The following is a 25,020-nucleotide window of genomic DNA, read 5'->3' as shown; positions in this document are numbered from 1 at the left end:
ACTGGTGACTGTCCTCGCGCTGGCTAGATCTCGTGATACCGATAGCTCACAAACAAAAGTGTCACAGCGAACCAGGAACCGTCTCTTTATCAAATAACAACAACAAAAAAACAAAACGACCGGCCCACCTGATTCGGTAGGTGGAGAAGAAGTGGTGAGCGTCGTGGGAGGGCGGGCCACCTGTGACGGCACATGAGTGGAGAAGAGCCTCGAGTCAGTCCCACTGTTAGTACTGCGTGTCGTTCAGTGGGTGTTTGTGTGTTTGAGAGGGTGTTTCAGCGTTTAAAGTCCACTTGGATTATCTGGAGCTCAAGGAAACGTTCATATCTTCCTCTTCGGGGAATGTGTACGTGATTCAGGTGAGACGCACTTAATAATATTTCACTACCGTTGCTTAATACCTCTGAGTGTGTCTTAATGTTTTCTATAGTGATACTTGCGGTGTGGCATGATTCTGTGTCGTCGAGGTGGAATATTTGTTATCTCCTAAAATCTTTGACAGTTATGCAATGGTCCTGTGCGGACTTGTACTATGCATAGTCTTTAATAGGCTATCCTCCTATTAAAATATTGGATCATTTTCGTTTCACTGTGGCATATCTGCCGAGGAGTTGATCAGAGAGGCGTAAGATATCAGAATTGGCATCATGAGTGTGTGTGTGTGTACAATTGGCTGATTGCTGTATTTGAAGCACCCAGTGACCCCTTCTGCCTCACTTTACTGCACCACCGCGTTACACCTCATCGGGGGCTTCATTTGGTGGACTGACTTTCAATCCGTGAGATATCAACAGGGATGTGGGCGAACTGGGCAACATGCAAAGAGTAAAGCTGCAGCCTGTGATTCACACGGAAAAGATTTAGCAAGAAACTGCTCTTGATTAGAGTAAACCAGAGCTGTAAACACACACTGATGATGTTGAGCATGATTGATCTGTTTAAAGATGAGTAATCAGCCTCATCCTGTCCAAGCTCGTGGTCTTTGTGACTGTGATGTAATCCTTTTAGTATGGGGAAAGCCATTGCACTCACTTATCTACCTGCTGCAAGAGGTAGTGGTGTGGTAAGTGGAAGGAACCTCCTGGAATGTGTGCAAAGATGTGGTAGTTTAACACAATCTTATTGTTATGTAGATCGTGTCCTTGATGTTTTCTTTCTATAGTTGACCCCCCCCCCCCCCCCCCAATTCTTCAACCGGTTTTCAGATGTTTGTAATTTATAACCGTGCTTGTATGACTTTTACTGTAGTTTTGAGTAACTCAGTATTCATAGCCACTCATTGAGATTAAGCACAGCCCAAATTGGGCAACCACGCTATATCTTAATGAAAACAGGGAGCCCAGAGTCAGTGTGCTCTATTAATGATTTATTCTACACTACGCACAAGCTGTATGTGCATGCAGGTTAACACACTGCTTTCCATAAACAATTGTTTGCACTTTATTTGTCAAAATAATACTATTACTAATATGCTATTGGTATTCTTGGCAACATCTATTGTATCTCTGTCCATGCTGCAGGGATTCTTCCTCTGTCGCTCTCTTCCTCACCAAATCGAGGCTCTAAAGACAGATTGTGAAGCCCTTTCGAGGCCAATTTGGAATTCCCCATACTCTAAATTACAACGTTTAAAGACATGATTTGCCTCACATTTTCTTCAATGAGGTTGATGTGTTTTTGAGTGTCTAAACTTCCCTCTAGACCCCCACAAACCACGAGTTTAGACTTTAGACTCTCAATCATTGCCACATTTAGACTGCTGTTGACTCCAGAGCCGCAGAGTGGAAAGATTCAAACAAATGTCACAAATAAGCTGTGGAATGGCAGAAAAGAACATTTCAGTAACACACTGACCACACACAGTTGTGTCTCCTTTTGTCGTGTTGTCAGAATATCTCCATTGTCGGTTTAAAGAGCTCAGTGTTTCATTCACAGAGTGACTGTACAGAGTGTAAAGCTACAGTACCGGGAACAAGTAGAGTTCAGTTCAGTTGGCTTCCTCTTGTCTGTGACACAAGTGTGTTTTAATGCAGTTTGTCTGTCAGTTGAAACACAGCTCAATGGCTTTGACTGTGTTTTCTACTATTTGTCTCACACACACACAGACACACACACACACACACCCAACTAAGAAAAACAGAGTTTCAAGTCCTTTGAGACGGTCGTCTGTGGATGGAGCTGTCACCACCGCAGTGCTCCAGTCTCTTCCATTCAGGCAGGTTCATAGACACTTTATAATTGCCTGGTATAAATCCATCTGTGTGGATGAATGTCACGGGACTGAGAGCTGGCAGCGAGATCAGGAGGAGGACCGATTAGAAAGGTTAGGTCGTGAGTGGTACAGTCGCTGTGGATTTCCTCCGGGCCAGCCCTCATTTTATCTTCCACTTGTCTCTTTCTACATTTTCAGAAATTTATTTTATTGGTGTGCTCAGTGGCCAATTAACTATTGAAACCTTCTGCATTTAGGGGGTCCGGGGCACTCGGAGCAAGTCGGCACTAATCTGGATTTCTTTAGATGAAAGAGAACCGGTAATATCACAATTACTGTCTCTTTGCTCTGCGCTGCTGGACGTTCAGACAGCATTTTACCTCCTTGCTCGCCGATTTCTCTCCTTTTATTCTCTCTTTCTGTCGTATTCCTGCAATATTTCCATCTGAATAGACTCCTCTTCCTCTCAGCATCATGAGACCTCATCAGTTGACTGACAGACTGATTGACTGTTAGGCCCTTGACAGTCCATTTATGTGATTTGGTGTGCATGAGTCAGATAAATGACTTACAAAGAGCCCCTCCGTGCACCTCTTCTGCCATCTTTTTAAGGGGAGCTTGGACGAGGCTGAGAGGGCGATTGACACACTTTCATCGTGTTTGACAGGCCTCAGGAGAGGCAGCACCTCCTGAGAGAGAATGTACAGCTGGAATAATTGGTGTCCCCGAGGTATATTTTCCATACTGGGAACAAGATGGAGCTGTAAAAACTTTAAAAAGTAGACACTAGTTAAAAAGTGGTGTTTCCCAAACGGCTTCATTTCAGGACGTTGTAAAAGCAGCCTTGTTTTCTCTGTGTTGTGAAATGATCCTGATGTTTAGAAGTCAGGGATTTGTACATTTTTCTTCCCTCCCGGAGGATCACATGTATTTAACATTTCCAAAGCATTTAGATTGATTTCCTACCTTCAGGCCGTTGGTTGAATTTCATCCTTTGACAGATACCTAAAACACATCGTTGAAGATTTAGTTGACTTCACTTTTATCTCCTCAAACTTCGTTTCTGCCAAAAATGATCGGGGACAGTTTTATAAACTTTTCCAGTGTATTTTGGGAAAGTCCAACATCCAAGAATTTATATTCTTGCTGCTGAGAAGTCATGTTTTAATGCAAGAACTTGACAAGTTTAATTAATTGTTCAGTTTAAGTGTCACAAAATAGTGGAAGATACCCGTCAAAAGTTGTCAGAGCCTAATGTGATGTCTTAAACGTAATGAAAAAAAACATCCGCACATTCAAATCTGTGTAAAAATCTCTTTAATAAGCAAGCTTTAGCCAGAGACCGTCTTTTAACAATGTAGTAAAACCGAGTTAAACACCAAATGTTTGATGCTTCCGTTTCTGTCGAACAATTAATCACTTAATTGTTTCCGCACCAAATTAATTAACTTTTCCTTTTCCTGGACGTTCGTGATGACTTATTGTTCTTACTGGCCCAACGCGGATAATTAGCAAAACACTTGCAAGTGTATCACTGCAATTTATCTCAGAAATAACAATGAACAAATGTTCAGCGTGATGTCTACTATCTCACCGAGAGTTTGCTTTAATCTACTGCAGGTTTCACGTCTCTCTTCTGACTTCTGCAGAGAAATCAACCGACACAGGTCACCGCAGAGAGATGGAAACTGAATCTGAAAAAACACATTTAGTTTGTTTTTGACATAATGTTTTTAATAATTTGTTAATGGGCTGAAACATGCATTTTTACTATATAAAAAACAATAAAAGTAGAATAACTCTTTAACAGACCCCCTGGATACACCATAACGTTATTCCTTTGATGATATTCTATACATTTGTACAACAGGGTGTACTTTTTGTCTATCTATGGACACACAGTACCCGTTTAGGACTAAAATCACGTTAACTTTCCATATAACTGGCAGACTACGAAAGTCTTGCATGTTAGTGTATACAGCCCTTACAGCGCGTGATTCCCCATCTTACTGTTACTACCAGCAGAGTGTCTCTCTGACACACACCTGCATGCTGCAGTGTGTGTGTGTGTGTGTGTGTGTGTGTGTGTGTGTGTCTGTCACATTATGCAACGCTCAAGCCAGCTGTTGTCATGGTGTCAGCCCTGAGGAACTGCTGGGACTTTCTGTGAGAGAGCAGTCACCACCGACGCTTATGCTAATGGCTGCACTTTTCTGCTCTTTTCTTTGCAACCATGCCTGTGTGTGACTGAATCTGTGTTAGTGTGTGTGTGTGTGTGTGTGTGTGTGTGTGTGTGTGTGTGTGTGTGTGTGTGTGTGAATGTGGTCGTGATAGAAGGAACAAGCATCCTCCCTGGACGTTTGGCTCTTTAGTGTGCAAGAGGCATTCTTTGTAGAAGTAAAGCACCAAAGAGTGTGGCTGTTTACATTTGGAACTGCAAAATCATTTTAAAGGGACAGTTCAATTAAAAATCTAAATTCTAACACACACACACACACACACACACACACACACACCTTAAAGGTGATCATATTTCACAATCTCTCCCCTCATGCATTTGACTCCTCTCTCATGCACGTCTACTGTTTGAACCGGTTTCACATCTTATCGATCCCGCCGGCGTTTTAATTCTCAAGTGTTTGCTCGTGACATCGGCACGTAGCTCTGTTTGCTCCGGTCATTGTTTGGTTAATGATATTTGCCGTTGTGTGTTTGTACTGGGCAGCTGCTGCTTGCACACTGCAAGACTTTGCAACGCGGAGAGCCGGCCCCGGTCTCACGCAGAGGCATTGATCCACGAACAGCACCCAATAATCTATTGAGCCAATGCACTTTGTGTCTCTTTCATATCTCTGTCGTCACCCTTGTGGAATCCTCCACATCAGCTTATTTCATATGTTTGAATTGTGATGTTCAGCTTCACCAGCTTTCCGTCTTTTCCCACTTTTACTCTGAAGTCGACGCTTGTGTAGACATGACTATTAACACCGATGGTTTTGTGTGTGTCTCATTTATTTCAGGTTTCTTTGGTTCTCTCTACATCACTGTGAAGGAAGCCGCCTGCCAGTGACTGTGTGTTTGTGAGTCGTTGGGTGAATATGTCGGTGTGAGTGCCTTTTGCATGTGCACACGTCCTGGTCGGAGAGTGTGTGTGTGTGTGTGTGTGTGTGTGTGTGTGTGTGTGTCCTGTGAGACGCTCGGCGGAGATGCAGGGAGCTCGATCCTCTGCGGTGCGGTTGCTGCTGCTGAGCTGCTGTGTGTGTGCGGCAGCCGGCTACCCGTTCAGAACGCCCCTGGACCTGGACGTGACTCCACGCGTCACCGTGTTGAACAGTGGTAAGAGGGGGGTGTACAATCAGCTGATTTTTTAACAGTTTATGATGCAACACGTTCCTGTCAAACGGTCAAATTTCATCAATCTTTATCATTTGACAGTCAAACTTTGAACTGTTTTTTTAGTTAAATATCTTAAGATGACTCATAACTCAAATATTAATGCAGTGCTTTACATTCAGACCAGCAGTAACATGTTTCTTTCAATAAAGATGTTGATACTGTTCAGTGTCTTCAGTCTGTAGCATTGCAGGTGTCGTCTTCTTTCTCTTGATCTTGTTTCTTTATTTTCTCTCTCCTGACTTTGTTTTCACTCAATCGTATTTGTGCACACACCCGCTCGCCTCCAGTAAATCTTACACCAGCTGTTCGGCAAACCATGATTTCTTTTTTGATTTTTTTTTTTTCTTACCAAAGTGTGATTATAATGAATTTACCTTGTGTGAGTGATGGCATGTAGCCTGAGGTGCCACAGAGATGGAGGCAGATGAGTGAGGGGCTTTCACACTGGGATCCAGGGAGACTGACACCACCGTAGTTTAGGAGCAGCGTAACCATGACAACTATTGTAGTATGGTGTAAGATGGTCATATACAGTCATTTTATTGTGTGTGTGTACTGTTATCTGATCCTGGACTTTATTTGTTGATACACGGACGTCTCACCTTCGACTTGCAGCCAAATTTACACTCTTAGATCTTCTGGTAGAACAATATCCCTCCTCTCTCCTTCTCTTTTTCTAAACCGTTGTCTTTCTCTCAATAGATCACCTACTTACACTATCTCTATCCATGTTTTTCCCTCCTGTATATGAACATCTCTTGATACCTTTTATCTCACTTGCAGTAAATCATCGGTTAGTGCTCAGGCCTGCCCACAGGTCCTCCTACACGACTCCTCTCCTTTTCTGCTGCCCCGTCACTCTCTCATCCACCCCCCCCCCCCCTCCTCCTCCTCTACCATCCATCTCTCTGCCTCAGCACCTAAGCTCTGTCTCTTCTCCTTCATTTTGTCTCTATTAGTTTGTACTTTTCATTGATGCTCTGCCCTCTTTCAATTCCTTTGCCTCCGGTCTTTGTTTCTTTTGCGTCCCTCTTCCTGATGAGAAGACTTCGACATGCAAACTTACCTCTAATCCATTTAATCTCTGTGTTTCTTAGCAACCTAAAGAAGGCAAAGCCTCCGGACCTGTGTGGGGTAGTTAAATCAAACATGCACGCACACACAGCCGTGTTCACTACCCATCGCAACGTCACCATAAAGAAGGAGAAGAGAATTTGAGGGAGGGACATTATTAATTTGACAAATTCACAGTTTTGAGGAGCCGAGAGGCTAAAAGCTGTCAAAACAGAGAGATAGCAGGTTGTTAAAAAGAATGAAAAGACATCTAAACATCTAAATACCTTTCCATTACGCACACTGATTTCAACCTGTCAGGTATTTTGGGAATTATATTCGGTGGATTTAACTTTGTTTATTCAGCACCGCCTGTCGTCCCGCCAGGATACGCTCGACCGTAAACGGACCTGACAATGAATTTAAGGCTGTCACGTCACAGTCCGTCGCGTGTGCGTGTGCGTGTGCGTACACTGTGCAGATCAGCTGAGGTCCCTCCAAGTGTTTGCTCAGGTAATAATATTATCTGGGCTTCTCTCTCTGCTTCCCTGTAGAATGAATAAAACAGGCCTTTTCTCTCAGGATCTTGTAAGATACAGTTAATAAATCTTCCTCGGCTGCGTCACACTCTCAGCGAGGTAGTTTTCAGTGACATGGCTCCAGCTGTCAGGCATTGTGTGTCCTAATGCTTGGATTACACTGAGGAAAACTTAGGCGTTGTCTCTGCTATAATGCATTGTGTTCACTCACAATGAGGCACTTGTATCGCGCAGGGAGAGCTGTTGTTCTGAAAGTCCCGTACAGGCAGGACTCGTCTTCCTCCTGCTGAGAATGAGTGAGGAAAAGTAGACACCTGATTACCCAGGAGCAGTCTGAGAGGGGAACTGACTGCTGCTGCTGAAGTGAGCAGTGTGGATTGTGTTCTGCAGCAGCTGAGAGGAATCTTAATGACGGCTGACTTGGTAACCATGCAGTCTTCAGTGTGGAAGTGGAGTGGCCGAGGAAGCAGGAAGTCTGAGTTGAGCGACTGTAGACCAATAGGCAGAAACAAGTTGTGAACACTCCACCCCAGCTGATAGATATATGTGCTCAGCGTCAGTCACATCAGATATTTTAATGAGGCATTAAACTAAAGCTTTGCTGTCATTTTTCATGCGGTCAAATCACAGTTGTCTTGTGGAGATCTTTTTTAGGTTGACATGCCCCTGTGACTGTTGACTGTGGTGTCATGTTTACCTAAGCTAAGTGGAGTCCTGATAGATCATATGTTTAGAACTTCCATAACTCTCTGGCATCTCAGGACTGCAGCGAGTGACCTCATGACATGACATGACGTGTGTGTGTGTGTGTGTGTGTGTGTGTGCTGTACAGCGTTTGTATGAGTGAACCTCATTACGGTCTTGTCCTGTCAAAACAGATGCATCCCAATATAGCCTGGAAAACTGGACGATGTTTATGCTCACAAAGCAATAAAACCTCAAACCACAGAAACCCACATGAAGCAGAAGTGATCTCTGTAATCTGATATGTTGGGCCTCTTTTCATTATCTTCTCCTTCCTCAGCAGAGCTGTGTGGGATGAGCATAATCCTTTTGGCTTTTATTGCCCATGGTGGGGTTGTAATTTCATCTCTGGTCAGAGCTAGATATAAATGATGTTTGTGATGCTGAAAACACCAAATTTAAAGGATTTTGTATCTAAGCTAACAGCAGAGCTCTTATGTATGGCAATAGTCCAACAAATAAATATCTTCCTCTAGCGCCACCACGAGGTTGATATTTGTGGTTTTGAGTGCAAACTATTGGATGTAAAGACATTAATGTTCACTGATGCTGTCTGTGCTTTTGTATGTCCGGTTATGTGTATTTGTCCTTTTTTTGTCTGGCAAGGTTTGTTTTTATTTACTCAGGTCTCTCTTTCAAAAAAGATCTTACTTTTTAATTTATCTATTATAAATATTAACATTATGTTAACATTTGATAGGACAGAAACCTACAAACTTGACTTACGCAATTGATCATCTAAATTGTTGCCGATTAATTTTCTGTTAATTGATAATTGACTAAACATTTCAGCACTAACAATGAAAGGAAAGGTCAGTGGATTAACAGAAATGCTGACCCTAAAGCATCGCTACTGTCAAAAAGCAGCTATGATAAAAGGTCTCGCTTTTCCCATTTTGTTGTGTGTGGGTGTGTATTTTTGTTATTTCTGACTAAAAGCAACGAACTTTGAGGTCATGAAAGTGATTTTCTGTGCAGCTGCAGTACAATAGATTTTAATAGAATTATTTCTTTCTTGCAGTCTAAAAAAAGAATCTTGGATTTGAAGCGAGTCCCTCAGAATGAAAGAGCGAGGCCTCCTTAGCGCTTTGCACTGACGTTCAGCAATCATACGGAGAGAAATCCATCACAGGCGATGAATAGATTTCTGTTTCTCCCTTTATTCTCATGCCGTCAGGTTTGATTGAAAAAAAAACCCTCACTCTTGTGCTTTTAAAATGTCCTCACTATGATGCCAAGAACTTTATGCAAATTCTTCTAAAGGCATTCGGCTGTTGGTGGGTTTTGTTTTGTTTAAATTATCAAATAAAAATCCGGATGACAATAAAATGTGTTTGTGTTTAGGTGTGCTGCATAATATAGAAATCACTCCAGTGTTGCTACAGATGATAAATAAGACAATTCCTGGAGTATGATTGTGAACAGAGGAAGCTTTTGAAAAGTGTGTGTGTGTGTGTGTGTGTGTGTGTGTGTGTGTGTGTGTGTGTGTGTGTGTGTGTGTGTGTGTGTGTGTGTGTGTGTGTGTGTGTGTGTGTGTGTGTGTGTGTGTGTGTGTGTGTGTGTGTGTGTGTGTGTGTGTGTGTGGCCATATGAATGAGAATCGGGCTGCTATGTCCAATAATCACACCAGGGATATGATCCCGATTTTATCAGTGGAAGCACAACAACAAAAGAAAAACGTGCTTATGTCTGTTGGTTTTCGCTCCCTCTGACTTTCAGTGTGTCGTCTCGTTATGTTTTTGTTTTTTTAAAGGACACTAGAGCTGTTTTTGATAAATAGATGGAGCGCAACCAGTCGTAGTGTTACAAAAGTCATGTTCATTAACAACCAATCCTCCTCTCCTTCCTCTCTCAGGTCTGCAGGGCTGCAGACGTTTCCAGTCCTCTGCAGTGAGCTACAGCACCATGTTGCTGGAGGCTGACAGTGAGCGTCTCTTCGTCGGGGCCCGCGGGGCTGTTTTTGCTCTCAATGCCTCTGACATTTCAGCCAGCTCTGCTCTCACTGTGAGTTTTTGTTTTCTGTGTCGCTTCATGTTTTGCACCTCCGCTGCCACATCCTTAACTCTGCCACAACTTCATTTGCATTCCACAACGCAGGAACTTTTTTTTGAGGCAACATTATTTCGTTTTGAGGCAAAACTATTTATTCCCAGGTCACCCCTTGTGTGTTTGATTATTTTGTGTAGTTGTGTTACTTTTAGCACGATAACTCCCCAGTTTCACCACAGGAGCACATTGCTGCATAAACTTACATATCAATGAGAAAAAAAACTATCTTCTCACTCTAAATAGATACAGAATTCATGTTAATCTCATCCACACATTGGAGCATGTTGACACAGAAATTGATTCTAATTTATGCAGTAATTTGCATACTATCTATCTACCTCAATCTAGTGTTGCCAGTTTTAACTTAAAACCCCACAGACCCAACAAAGAGTTAAAGTGGTTCATTCTGATTCTGATTAATATTCCGGGTTGGTGATTATTTTAGGACATTTGGCCCATCAAAGTTATAATCCTCACAATTCTCTTCATGTCAAACTCAATTTCTGACACGATTTATGGCTGGAATTTTATAAGAGATTCTGCCATTGCCATTAAAATACTCTACACTCATTAGTTACCTCTCTATAAAATATTTGCATATCTGGTCTCAAATGGCGTGAACATGCACAAGTTATGCACAATGCATCCATGTGTAATAAAGTACTGACATAATCCAGAATAGCATAACAGAAGGTATTTGAAGATGAAACACATTTGCTTTGGTACAAGTAAAGCTACACTGACATCAAATAGCATTTAAATGTCAGTTGCTGTGATTGAGTCTAGTTCTCAGACTATGGCATGCTGCAGGATAATGTCTTCAAAGTTGACCGTCCCTTTAAACACCCAGGGAAGCTGAAAATCCTCTTTCCACTTCATGCTGCTGTGTTTGTTACCTGGTGACAAGCTGACGTTAAGCTGTAATGCTAATTATGTTAATACAGCGTTGGTGTCTGTCATTAGGTATAATTACTGATGTGTGTGCGTAACACTCCCTCGCAGCCACTCCTGCATAATATAAATGCACCTGTTCCAACTGTCTTTGTGTCAGAGGAGTTTAAAAAGATACGATGCTGTTCAACAACGCAATGACTGCAGATGCTGTGAGGTCAACATTCCTGATCTATGAAATATTAAAGCAAAAAAAGACATTACTCTTGATTATCTGCTGTCAGAGCTGTTGCATTTTACTAAAACGTATGGACGTCAGCGATGTGAAACCATCCTATTTGTTGTGTGCTCTTCCTGTCTCACTGTATCATATCTGGTGTGTGTGTATTAGATTGAATGGGAAGCCTCCCCCGAGCAAAAACGTCAGTGTCTGCTCAAGGGAAAAGACAATAAGGTCGGCATTTATTTCTTCTTCGTCCTTTCTTTTCATCTTTTCGTATGGAGTTCTCTCCGATGTATTGATGATCGTTTCCTCACCATAACATCTTTCTCATTCTCTTCCAGACGGAGTGTTTCAATCACATCCGCTTCCTCCAGAGGTTCAACTCGACTCATCTCTACATGTGTGGGACTCATGCCTTCAGACCCCTCTGTGCATACATAGTATGTCAATCCAACACACATTACAGGCCTTTCAGTGCTGTTGAATCCCTTTTGATATGTCATTTCTTATCTGTCTGGGATGTCCTCCTCTTTACCCAAATGTTTTGTCCTGTATAGAATGAGGAGAAGTTTGTGATGTCGTCTCAGCCTGAAGAGGGCAGAGACAAATGTCCCTACGGCCCGACGACGGGCTTCACTGCCCTCCTCATCGGTAAGCCCTTCAACAGTTGTCAGTCACCTCCAGAGTTTTACCAAAGGACTGTAGAATCTGATCCATTGATTTTCCTCCAGACCAGCAGATGTTTACAGCTTCCCAGTACGAGTTTAGGAGCTTTCCAGATATCCGCCGCAACTCTCCGTCCCCCACACTGAAGACAGAAGATGCCCCTACACGCTGGCTGAACGGTGAGTTCATCTCCTGGAATAATAAAAGCCCTTCAGCATCTTTAGGTGGCAGGATGGTCTAATCTGCTGAAGTAGACAATTAGACACTGATTCCTGATCTTCATCGGCGGCATTTGATCAATAATGCGTTATTGTACTTCTTCTAATGATTGCTCCGATTATTCTTAAAGCGCTACATCTTAGTTTTACTTTGACAATTATACTTTCATGCCTTTGCGCTGGTGACAGCTGTTGTTGTTGACAGATATTTTTAGGTTGTCCGTCTGATTTTCGTGAATGTGAAATCTCAGGAAGGACAGAATATCTTCATATTTGTCACAAACGTCCACCCGGACTCGAGGAAAAACTGATTCTATTTTGATGGCCAAAGTTCACTGTGATCTCCAAAAACACGTTTTGGTCTTAACTCAAGAATGAATTTGCTTATTATGACAATTTCACACAAACATCTCATAGGATCAGATGATGAACAACACAGATTGCCATGACATTTTGTACAGACATTCATGGTTACCAGAAAAGTTCTCTGAATGACTTTGAACTTTTCCACCCGGGCCACCGTTAGGTTCACACTTTCAACAACTTGTCATGAATCTGGTACACACATGTGTGTCCCACAATTATTAAAAACTTGATGATCCCTAAACCTTCCATCTTGCGCCATTATCTGTTTTTTTGTCCAATATGACATTCCCATGAGCCTCAGCTGTTTGTGTTCAGTGCTACTTTGCAAATGTTAGCATGCTAATTCACTAAACTAAGATAGTGAACATGATACACATTATACCTGTGAGCATGCTAGCATGTACAACTGTGCCTAAGCACAGCCTCACAAAGCCACTAGAATGACTTTGGACTCTCATGTTTGTTTATATAATCCTCCCGAAACCTGGTTTGGGGTTTAAATGACTCAAATCGTTGTGTTTTGCTGATAACATCTTCTCCTTTTATTGTTTGTTTTCACCATCTGCTCTAACTGTGTTAGTGCTTGGATTACCATTCATTTGATCTTGTCTTATAAGTAGCCATCTCCTCTGTTAAAGATGTTTACTGGTTTGGTGAGACACCTCAGGTTAGACAAGTAGAATATTACGTTAATTATTATGTTTGGGGAAACTGCTAAACCTAGTTTTAGGGTATCAAATCAGCTGCTTTGTTAATCCCTTAATCAAAAAGGAAAAAAAACAACACAGCATTAGCCAGTGCATCTTTTCCTACCCCATACAGAGGCAGACTTTGTGGGCTCGGCGCTCGTGAGGGAGAGTTTGGGCAGCAGCACCGGCGATGATGATAAGATCTACTACTTCTTCACCGAGAAGAGCCAGGAGCAGACGACAACCTACAGCCACAGCAGGGTGGCACGCGTGGCCCGCATTTGTAAGGTGAGTGTAGATTTAAAAAAAGGATGCAGGATAAGATTCACAACTAGGAGAGAAGTATTGCATCAGACTAGCTTGAGTGAAGCCTTTGATGATGATAGAAGGGGTTGCTATAATAGATGAGGGGCTGGATGGAGAATGCATTGGTAGCATGGCCCCATTGAGATTAGAGGAGCAGAGTTTGTAGCTGATGAATGGGCTGCAGCGTCACTGTGGCTCTGGGTGTGAGGGATGGGGTGACTGCAGGGGAGAGACGGACTGTTTAGCATCCTCTGCTGCCTGAAATGTGAATGATTTACATTTCCTGTTGCCCACGAAGGAGTTAAGAATATTGAGAGCTCACTGTACAGCCTAATAACCTTGTTGTTTTCTCTTGTGGCACCTTAAAATCAAGTCGGCTCACAAGTTCTCTCCTTGAAGTTGTGGCAGCATATTTGTTTATTCATCTTAATAGAAATGCCCTGCGGCGGCATGTGTGACATTTTCAATTTGCCACAGGCTGAATACATTTAAAAGTCTTGATCAAAGAGTGATGTCATTTGCTGGATTTCCAAAAAGAATCGTGGCCTTGAGTCGAGCTTTTCCAATACGAACGTGTCAAGAATCTTTCACTCTTTAGGTGTGCTGCAGTCTGCTGCGGGACAAAAAGACACACTTTTACATAAACCTGTAGATTACAGGGGGGAGTCTAACAATACCTATGGGAAGCCATCATCTCGTTTCGTTATTGCTTTCCAATGCCATCTGTTGCACTCTTTAGGGGGCTCAGTTCCCCTTGTGTGCCACCTTGAGTCGATTGTTCGCTCTGTTTTTCATTTATCCAGGCCTTACCTCATATGACCCTCTCCCCTCCCTCCTCCTGTTTCTCCTTTTTTCTCCCTCATCCTTCTTCCCCCAGGGAGACCGGGGAGGCCGTTTAACTCTCCAGAAACGGTGGACGTCCTTCCTCAAGGCCAGGCTGACGTGTTCTCTGCCCGAGTACGACTTCCACTTCAACATGCTGCGCAGCATGTTTGTCATGCCAGGCCTCACGCCGCAGGACACGCTCTTCTACGGCATCTTCGGCCTGGAGTGGTGAGTGGGAACGTGTGTCGAGATCTCCGGCTGACGGGGACTTTGAGGATGCAAATGTGAAAGAATGAGATAAAGATGAAAGGCAGCAATCGATACATTGAGAAAGTCGAAGGAGACAGTAGGGGACTAGATGAAAGAGAGGGGAACTTTTTCATTCAAACGATGTGAAAAAAAGAAGTTTGGGTGGAGGTGTTGTACCGCAGTTTGAGGAGAGAATATTAATTAGAAAGCAGATTTAGATGGACTAAAAAAAAAGTTAAAGAGAAGTTAACCTGTTAACTCCAAACTGTAGCTCTTCTTTTTTTAATTAATTTAAAATAACCACTACTGAAAATAATACTGAAAAGGACTGTTTTGCAGGACTCATTTCCTGTGGCTGCTTCACAATAAATGCCACTCCATGGTTTGCCAGTTAAACGCATCTAATGTGAAACGGTGGAAATAGAAAATGTTTTTCTTTATAAGTAACTTAAACAGCTCCGACACCGTGAAATGAGAGATTCCAAAGAGCTACTATACAGAGAGATAATTAGTGAATGCATCAGATGGCTGTTGCAGAAGAAATGTAGTTTGTTTTCAGGAACATCTTTAAGGTTCTACCCTTCGTAGAAACTAGTTTTCACTTTTCAATGTGGTGCATTCACTGCAGGGATGTAACGGCTGAAAAGTGAATCTTATGCCAAAGCAAAAGGTTTTGTGGTACAGAAAGCATAAACAGACATTGATTATCTTCAGCGTTTCTGTTGTTGGGATGCTGCTGTGTCCTTTTGAGCTCTAACTCCTACTCCACCTCTCTGAAATCATTTTGTATCCCTTCCCTCCTACTTTTTTTTTCTCAGATGTATGACTTCTATGAATCCTCCTACTATCTCTGTCATCCCCTCCCCCCTCCGCTGTGCATCTTTCTAGGTGCACCACTGATCTACTGTACTTCAACTGCTGTCCCTATGGCAACACTGGGTTTGCCGCTGTTAATGTTTGTGGCCTTGAGCTCTGGTCTTTTTCTCACTCTGTCTGTGTCGCTCTCTGTAGGAAAAACGTCAAGGCGTCTGCAGTGTGTCGATTCTCTCTGTCTGAAGTCCAAGAGGCCTTTCGAGGACCGTACATGGAGAACCAGGACTCTGGCTCTAAGTGGAAGGAATACACTGGAAAGATCCCTGACCCTCGACCTGGAACGGTAAACACACACATGCACAAAGACGCAGACACTGCTTCCCTCTCAGCCTCTTGAACTCAAGATGAAGTACTGGAGAAAAGTCTCCCTCCCCATACGTCAACGGAGAGCAGATGAAACTGATCCAAAGTAAAGATTGAGAAGAAAAGATGCGGGAAGATGATAGAAAGGATGAGGCTCAAAAACACAACCAGCTTATGTCACTGAAACCCATTTCCATGCCGATTAACTCCAGCCCGTAGCTTTTGGCGACAATGGCTTAGTGCGGCAGTCAGGACCGCGGCGTCGTTAGCAGAAGCAGACATTATCCACTGTAGTGTCATTTCAACACTTTGTAGGACTTAATTCTAACGTTGCTATTAAACAGAACGGTCAAGGGCTTTAACTTGGGACCGTGAAAGCCTCTTAGAGGAGTTGGCTGAAGCTAAGATGTTCCCTTAGTCAGGTGCTCAGAGAGCTGAGTCGCCCGCATGTCAGCTCAAACCGGCTGCTGAACTCGCACAGTCTACAGTCTCATTGTTGTCCATGTGAAAAGTAGCATTTTCCCCCCGACAGAATCTTACACAGGCTCGCGTTTTCTTCTTGATCCTTTAAATTTTCCCCCGCAGACCATCTCGCTAAGCCTCGTGACATCCTCTCTGCCTTCCACCGTCCGCCTCTGTTTACAGAGAACTTTATTACAAGTGAGCCAAAGATGTCTCTCTTCTCCCCGCAGCCCACATCCTGCCTCGTGACTTGCCTCTCATCGCTCTCTTTGGCTTCTTTCCCTGCAGTGCATCACTGACGCTCTGAGGGCCAGGGGCATCAACGTCTCCACCTCCCTGCCTGATGATGTGCTGAACTTTGTCCGGAGGCATCCTCTGATGTCCCGGCAGGTCCAACCTTCAGACAGACGACCACTTCTGTTCAGGCGGACCACAGACTACACACACATGGCCGTAAACGTGATCCAAGGCTTAGATGGACGAACATACCATGTATTGTACATGGGCACAGGTGTGTATGAATTCATGTCAGGTATAATTGTGTGACAATATAGTTCAACATTTGGGAAATGAGAAGATTGATTCCACTCTCATGTCTGTTCACTAAATTTAAAGCTACAATTAGCTTAGCTTAGCATAACTACTGGAAACAGGGGGCCTGGCAAAGGTAGCAAAATCTGCCAAAATCCATTGTTTTTATGGGGGGTTATGTCCGGGACTATTTATTGTTGAGTCACCGTGGCCACGCTAGCTGTATCGATTACTAGCTGCATATCCAAAGTATCCAGAACTGGATACTTTGGATATGCGCAAGAGGATTTCCACACGAGGCAGGAAAGTGTTGGAACGGGGGTTCATTCAAATTCTACTTACGTAAACAATATACAGAACACAAACAAGTGCTCAAGTGGCTCATACAGCAACGCATTAAGTTTACAAAGAATCAAACCCACAAGATACAAAATGTGAAAGAAACTATTTGAATAGTAGAATTACATTTGGTTTGTTTCTTGCATTAAAAACCATGGCTGCATTTCCACTCAACAATGTTGTAACTATGATAACAAATGCAAACAAATAAGTGGATTGCCTATCTTAAGTGTTAGTTTCAAGTGTTTGCAATTTCATTTATATATAAATCAATCCAAAACACAGTGATTCGTTTTGGAAACTGGTTGACAGAAATGCATTTTAACTGTGTTTGTAGTACCGGCCGCTGCTGGTTGGTACGGTGTTTTTTATTCTCATGTTTGTCCTCTTTGTGTGTGTGTCGCTCAGATGAAGGCTGGTTACATAAAGCTGTAGAAATCGAGGGTCAGCTTCACATTATCGAGGAGCTTCAACTATTCAAGAAACCACAGCCTGTTAACAACCTGCTGCTGTCAGCAAAGCAGGTATTGTGTTTGACCATCACACACACACACACACATTGAATGAGTAATCTCTCCGTCCTACAGTGTTTAACTCATCTCTCTCGCCACCAGATGAGTGTATACGTGGGCTCTCCATCAGGAGTGGTGCAGCTTCCCCTCTCTAGCTGTCACAGATACACCTCCTGCTACGACTGCGTCTTTGCCAGAGACCCTCACTGTGCCTGGAACGGAGCCCAGTGTGTGGATGTAATGGCTCAAGCGGACAGGTGGGTGCTAACGTGTGTGTGTGTGTGCGTGCGTGCGTTTGTGTGTGTGTGTGGGGGGGTAATTGGATCGGATGATTAAAGTGCTGCAGGTGCCCTTTTGTGCGTTTTGATTTGACTAACCTTAAGTATCACAGTGCCCTGTCACAGTGTCAGCTCCCAGAACTGTTGCGTAATCACTTCTCTGGCAGAGACTTGATGCTGGCTGTGATAGTGAACAGAGCATGCAGCTGTGTACTTAAAGTGTACCGATTTAAACCTGGACAGATTTGCTTACTCAGTAGAACGCTGTTATGGAGGCGATAAATGATCTGAGACAGACTATAGCACAAAATACAAATAGGAGAAAATGGAGATCTCAATATACTTACCAAGAATATTCAATAGTTTTTATGCAAGTGGGTGTTTAATATTTGCACAAATATATACTTATTGTTATGTTTTCGCCTTCATTACAGATCCACTTTAATCCAGGACATCCAGCAGGGCAGCAGAGGATGTGAAAACACACAAGACGGTACGCAGAAATCTCATCTGCAGCTAGGTGCTGCTGCTTAAAGTTTGCTTTAACCACAGTTAATGATGAAAGGGAGATTAAAAATAGAAAATGTTAGGAAGGACTCAAAAGATGCTTAGTTGTCATCAGATGGCATGAAGGCCTCTTTGAAAGTTGATTATGCACACTGCGTTGGCAATATCCTCTTTTCCCTTCTTTAATCACATTTTTGCCATCTCTGGAGAGAATTCTGTTTGATATTCAAGGCAGGCAAATGCCTTCTCTCACTTCACAATTTCAATCTGATAAAATGTAGCATCGTCTGCCCCTCCGTTGTTCTCTCTCTGTGCGAGGTAAAGCGACGGCAGGAATTAAAAGATATGGAATTGGGAGTTTATGCCTCAGTAACTTTGGACAGTCTTTGATCAGTTAAGTAGGTGTTTAGTAATTACCATATAAAATGAGTCGGAGGCTGTGTTGTGAGTTGTTCTGTAAACCTAACGTGAAATTAGACTCCGTGCTCTTCGTATCTGTGTTGCAGACGTAGTCGTGCGGAGCCGCTCTGTGCGGGTGGGCGATGACGTGCTGCTGCAGTGTGAGCTCAGCTCAAACTTGGCGACGCCCCTCTGGACTCTGGATGGCAGCGAGCTGCAGGGCTACGGCCTCAACTCTGGCTTCAGAACTGGCACAGACGGCCTGCTGATCATCGAGGCCCGGCAGCACCAGAGCGGGCTGTACACCTGCTACGCTGTCGAGAACAGCATCAATGTCGCCGTAGTTGCCTTCAATGTCACCATCCGCCTGGACCTGCCCCCTCCCCCACCTGTTGAGCCAACCGAAGACACTTACCGTTTCTTTGCCACCCTGCTAGCCCCCACTGAGCATCCCTCCTCCGAGAGGCCACCGGCCCCGGCCCCTCTCCTCCCCCACTCAGAGCTGCTCTCCCCCAGGAACATGGAGGCCGTATATCTGTCCCTCATCACCATCCTCGGAGGCCTGTGTGTAGTCCTCACCGTGGTGCTCGTCTACGTGGGCTTCTGCCTGCGAGTGGGCAACAGAGGGAAGTACTCATTACGAGCTGCTGCTTCAGCCTACCCGAGCAGTAAGAGGCACCACAGGAACAGAAAACAGCACAGAAACTCCTCCCACATGGAGCTGAAGACCATCTCAAGCCACTGTAACGGTAACGGCATATGTAATGGACTTTCAAAGCAGCACAACGGCAACATCCAGGATGGAGGCTTCCTCCAGATCGTCCCCGGAGAGGCTCACTCATCACCCAATAAGGAGTCACCTCCCCCGGCCCCTCCTCTCCCACCAACTCCACAACATCCCTCTCCAGAGTGCGACTTCCCCAACGGGCTGTCGGCCACGCTGCCCAGCGTCCTGCGGAGGATGAACGGCAACAGCTACGTGCTGCTGAGGCAGAGCGAGTCTGAAAGCACGTCCCCGCTCTGCTACTCCTTCTCCGAGGAGCTCAACAGGATCTTAGAGAAGAGGAAACACACTCAGCTGCTGCCCAGGCCGGACGAGAGCTCCGTGTAGAGAGGCGTAGCTCCCCCTGTGGTGGGAAAGCAGCTGTGTTTTTTTTACCTGGTGCTGAAGTGCCTGTCATGTGACCCATTCTTGTTAAGGACTAAAGCAATGAGAGAGTCTTAACTACATTCTTTACTTTGGATTTCTTTTTTACGAGTCCACAATGAGACATTCCTTCTTTTTTTTAACTTGTGAGCTGCTTGTTAACCTTAATTCCCAAATTTCCCAATACATAAACAAGTGAGAATGACAAATGCCAGCGAAGGATCGAGCATGAAATGACAAGAAAGTGCAATCTACCTCACCTTCATACTGCCCAGGAGGACGTCTGCAGTCTGATCCGAGCATCAAGGCGCAGAACGGGACACACAGACTCCAGCGAGGAGCGAAGCCACGTGGGAATATAAATACATGTGAAGACTTCTGCTGTGTGGCGGCCATATTTGGCTCGATTCAAACTGGAGGGCAGCTCGCCAAAGTTTGTTTGCACTGACAAGTGTACAGATGGCCTATGCATTTTTAAACATGTCGTTCACGTACTATAAATATTGAGGGAGGTGGACGTGGTGAGTGAGGGGAATTTGGTGTGAAATATTTTCACTTTTAATACTGACTTAATCAATTGCAATATTAGAATAATCATAACACATTGTATCCAGTAACGATGATTAATGATTAATGATTTACACCAGCCATCATTAAGGAATGGTGAACTAATCATTATTTAATATTACTATTGACCCCAATTCAGAGTTAAGTAATTAACCACATTGAATATATATTTTACATTGTTTTAAATGAATCATTATTGATATAATTTAGTTTATTTATAGATTAATTGATGAAAATATTTATAAAATTAAATCAATAACTTTGACTGACACAATTACCTGATATACAGGTAAACCTTTAATAATTGTAAGAGTATTTTCAAACACAAATAAGCATAACAGCTGCAGCCGAGGCTCACAACTAACAAACAAATCATAAATGGTTGAACATAACCTTAAGGTGACGCCTCATGTTGGCCTTTTAATGTCTGCAGTTCCTACAAACAGGTAACAAGTAGCCATTAAACATAAAGTTACATTATTTGGGTCCATTTTATATACAATTCATTAGATAGAAGAATAAACAAGGAAATAATTAATTTTTACAAAATTGAAGAAATATTGAATAATGATTATTTCACCAAGTGTTAATAGACATCCTGAAGAAAATATGACAGTATTATTGATTTTGATGCACTTTAAATAGTTTTGAAACACAAGATAATGGACTCTATTATGGACGTTGATTCGGCAACCTGTCAAGAACCAGCAGGACGGAGGAGCGCTTTGATTGGCCGTTGCTCAGTATGAAGAGCTGCTGCAGGGAAGGACACAGCTTTGCCTGCTGGACCTTGTTTGACCCGAGAAAAACTGATCGTGTCTCCGCTGAGCCTCAATCCACCGCTGAGCAACGCCCGACATGAGCCTATAGTGCAGAAAGACACACTGTGGGGCACAGCGTTCACCAAAAGTATCAAAGGTAAATCATTGTTATAGCTTACCAACGCATCTCCTACACTGGCACTTTGCCAAGCAAGCACTTAAAGGAATAGATCACGGAGATAAGAGTGTGTGGTCACTTCATCAGTGTTGCAAATAATGGATACACGCAGAGCACTGAGAGCCCAGTGTTGTCTCACAATTTACTGGATTTATCTGAATGCTAACAGCTTGTGGATCCGACTGCTGGGCTGTTTATAATTTGGGGAGAAGTTCAGGTTCAGAGATGCCCGAATGAAAACATCTGCTACAGTCTGATTCACAGATATGCTGTATCACCTCGAACATGTAGGAGAGAAACCCAACCATGGATCACATTAACTCCCTGAATTCTAGAGGAGCTCCGGTTTCAATCTTTGCATTTCTTCTGCAGTTTACAAAAAGGAAACTAATATTTATAATACGTTATTCTTTTCACTTGCGTCACAACTTTATCTTCAGTCTAATCACTATCATTCAGTATCGCACTGTTTATTTCCCTTATCGGTGTCTTCTTGCTGCATCTCACTGTCAGAGGGCAGCATTAATTGAACACTTGTCTGACCTTATTGCTGAAAGCGGGAGAGAAGAGACGGGAGTGAGTTCGATATCTTCCCTGGAGATTTACACCCTCAAGCTCCCAATTATTTGCTCGTACCCTCTGGGTCAGACTGGGGGTTTTGTACTTTGTTGCTGTATATCAAAATAGAAACGCAAAAGCATCTCAAGTGTATACCGTATGTATGCTGCATGTAGCACTTCATACGCCACCATAGACGATGCTGAAGCACACTTGCATCACTGCACTGTGGGGTCAGGGTGTGAGATGCTGTACCTTCTGCGGTGGTCCGCAATAAGCCAAGCTTTTAAGCCAAGACATTGGAGGAGAAGCACAGCTCACACTTTAAAAGCCGTTATCAAAGAAAGCCCTCTGACCTCAATTCAGAGCACAAGAAGACATTTCGAAGACGAACACATCGAATTAGTTTTCATTCCATACTCGTGTAAAATCAGTGTTGCTAATGTATAAATACTTTGAGCTGTGTTTTATAAAAGCCCAGGCAACACAGTCATTTCTGATGTTGTACTTGCTTTTAAAGAAACCGACAATAGAGACACATTGTTGGCGACTTGGCGCTGGCCTGAATATCTTTTCCCTCTTTCTCGTTGCAGGTGTCCTGTGAACAGGTCAGTTTGAGTTTCTCTTGATTTCATTCCCGGGGGATACCATCTCTCCACCAGAGTCCGATGGCAGGACCCGCTTTAAAGATGTTCATTAAATGAGCAGTGAAGTAATATTCAGCTTCATTACTGGACGGCGGAGCCAGAAGAGAAAGAGAAGCCGGATAAGAGCAACAGCATGAGAGTGCAACTACAGCTCTGCTTCACCGCAACTGGAATGAAAACGGTTGGCTGCGGTTGTCCTACTGAGCAACTTTTGTTCTTTCGGTCAGTTTGATGCAAACTTGTTGCATCAAACTCGAAGTATGATGGCCTTTTTTAAACACTTGCTGCATGAATTATGTTTTCGACACTGCTTTTTTTTTATTTCTTAAAGTCAAGGAAACAACAATAACTCTTATTATTAATGTAAAGTGCCACGGTCGATGTTTAAAAAGAGCTCTGTGAGCCTATTTTAAGGCAGAAGAAATGGATTTAAAAAAAGAAGTGTATTTATTTTGTAATTTTGTACATTGTGTTTAAGAAGTTATTGTCATTGTTGTTAAGTTGCCACTTGTTGTCACCTTCCTGGCCGATAGGAGGGTCACAAGTCGCCTGTGTTAAAACAAAATGTGATGAATAGAAGCACGGTAGTCAAAAGCATGCAGAGGCTGTACCAGCGCCACAGAATTTAATATTTATAACCTACTAATGGAAGGAAAAACACACACCAATTTACTTATTTACTCTAACCTATTAATTAGGGATCATTTAGCTTTTCTCTCACTGTATTGTCCATATATTTGTTTTTATCGCTGTCGGCATGTTATCTCATGCTTGTGCACACAGCAAATTATTTTACTAAACTAAACGCAGAGAATAAATGGGCAGTATGTTCCTTCACATTTCAGTCATGAGTTCAAATAAAGCTTTGTACTTCAACCTCTTCCTCTCCTCCTCATTGCTTGTGTATATTTACAGTTTGCCTTCTCACATTTAGAGGAGGCTGAGCGAATTGAATGAGGGAATAAATGTTGTCAGACTCTCAGGCCTGGGGCTGTAAATAAACACGACACAGACTGGTACGGAAAAATGTTGCTGGGAGGTTAATGTTGCAGGACTGGTTCAGATCCAGCTCGAGTGTCTAAGGACATTGTTGTTGACAAAACCCAAACGTACAATACATGAGGCATTACAGGAGAAAATGTTACCTCAGCTTTTTGAAAGAGCAACCGATCCTATTTTTATTCTGAACCGTTTGAACTGATCTTTCAGAAATGCCAGTCGATATATACCACAGATTTTTCCATCATCCATATGACCTTTTCTCATGTTGCTGTGTGAGCCGGCAACACCCAGGTTTCACACAATAACTCAGTTGTTGTCATAGATTACTGGCAGCACGACAAAACACCCTTAAATAGGACAGCCGTGTCATGCACACGCAGACCAACGCAGCCAAAGGGCCAATTGTAACAGTGTAACAGCTTGACATGCGATTACCAAACCATCATGGTTGGTGTATTATTTACGTTACCGCTGCCTCGGTTTTAATCGGGGTCAACATCGAGGGCCTGCTCTGCCTCTCGAGTGGCAGAGTGGAATATTTTTAATTTAATTTACTGAAAATGTGTTGATTTAATAAAATGCTGCTGCTTTGATTAGATGTGTGCTGATCAACGACACGTTTTACACAAGAACTGACTTGATAAAAGTTGTGAAAGTGCAGGTGTTGATAAATATGACTACAATGTCTCAACATCTACATGACACATTAGCATACCATTGTGTGAAGACATTCATGTTTCTCCAAAGGGTGCATCACAATGATGTTTGTGTCTTTATATATGGCCATTGACTTTCTTAAACTAATCATCATCCCATTAGCTGCACAATAGTGTTAGTTAAATAGTCAAATATTAACATACTTCTACAGTTAAGATGTTTGTTAACATTACCAATGATTAGCATCAGCATTTTAGCAGTGTCATTGTGACCTGTTCATGGTGGCATTAGCATTTAGCTTAGCCTCACTCTAGTTCTCTTGTTAATTACTGAATAATTTGACCTTTTTGGGGCTTCTTAAAATGATTGAAATCAAACCAACTTTATTTTCACTATCCTTGCAAACAATGAAACATAATCCTGTCATTTCAAGATAGTAATACAAAAACACTGCTGTATACACTATAAACACACTGTACAGCATACATGGTGACAATCTATTTTCATCGAGGCAAAGTCATTGAAGTATTGAACACTTTTAATCTTATTGGTGAGAAATGTGCTGTTTTGTTGTTCAGACACACTGACAGAGATGTATCTCCCTGTGCTATTTGTAAAGCACTCTGTCTCTTAGAAATAACCCGTCAAGTAACTTCATCTGAGATTAAAAGATCTTTTCTATTCCTGGACGAGATCTACATCTCGGAAAAAAAAGTTCTTCCTTTTGATTTCAAGCTGTAAATGAATATCATCTCAGGAGACACAAGATGAAAATGACAGATGATAGTGAAAAATAAGATTTTAGCTTGCAGACTTATATCAAGGTAACCTTCAGTGAGAAAGTGTAGGAATCAAATCATATCATTCCCACTC

General features: G+C 42.8%; 1 protein-coding gene across 1 annotated transcript; it reads left to right on the top strand.

Moving 5' to 3' along the window:
- Positions 1 to 257: 257 nt before the first annotated feature.
- On the top strand, positions 258 to 23,335 carry LOC306702899 (semaphorin-4G-like). The gene is made up of 16 exons (XM_079168653.1): positions 258 to 359; positions 5,233 to 5,548; positions 9,800 to 9,948; positions 11,276 to 11,338; positions 11,449 to 11,547; positions 11,665 to 11,758; positions 11,839 to 11,952; positions 13,180 to 13,334; positions 14,230 to 14,405; positions 15,438 to 15,582; positions 16,353 to 16,575; positions 17,343 to 17,458; positions 17,549 to 17,703; positions 18,159 to 18,217; positions 18,738 to 21,262; positions 22,435 to 23,335. Exons 2-15 carry the CDS (start codon positions 5,419 to 5,421, stop codon positions 19,739 to 19,741), a joined length of 2,682 nt encoding a protein of 893 aa, XP_079024779.1. The 5' UTR covers positions 258 to 359; positions 5,233 to 5,418; the 3' UTR covers positions 19,742 to 21,262; positions 22,435 to 23,335.
- The last annotated feature ends 1,685 nt before the right edge of the window (positions 23,336 to 25,020 follow it).

Source organism: Pholis gunnellus, assembly GCF_910591455.1.
Source record: "Pholis gunnellus genome assembly, chromosome: 11".
NCBI lineage: Eukaryota > Metazoa > Chordata > Actinopteri > Perciformes > Pholidae > Pholis > Pholis gunnellus.
This window is presented reverse-complemented; position numbering and strand designations above follow the sequence as displayed.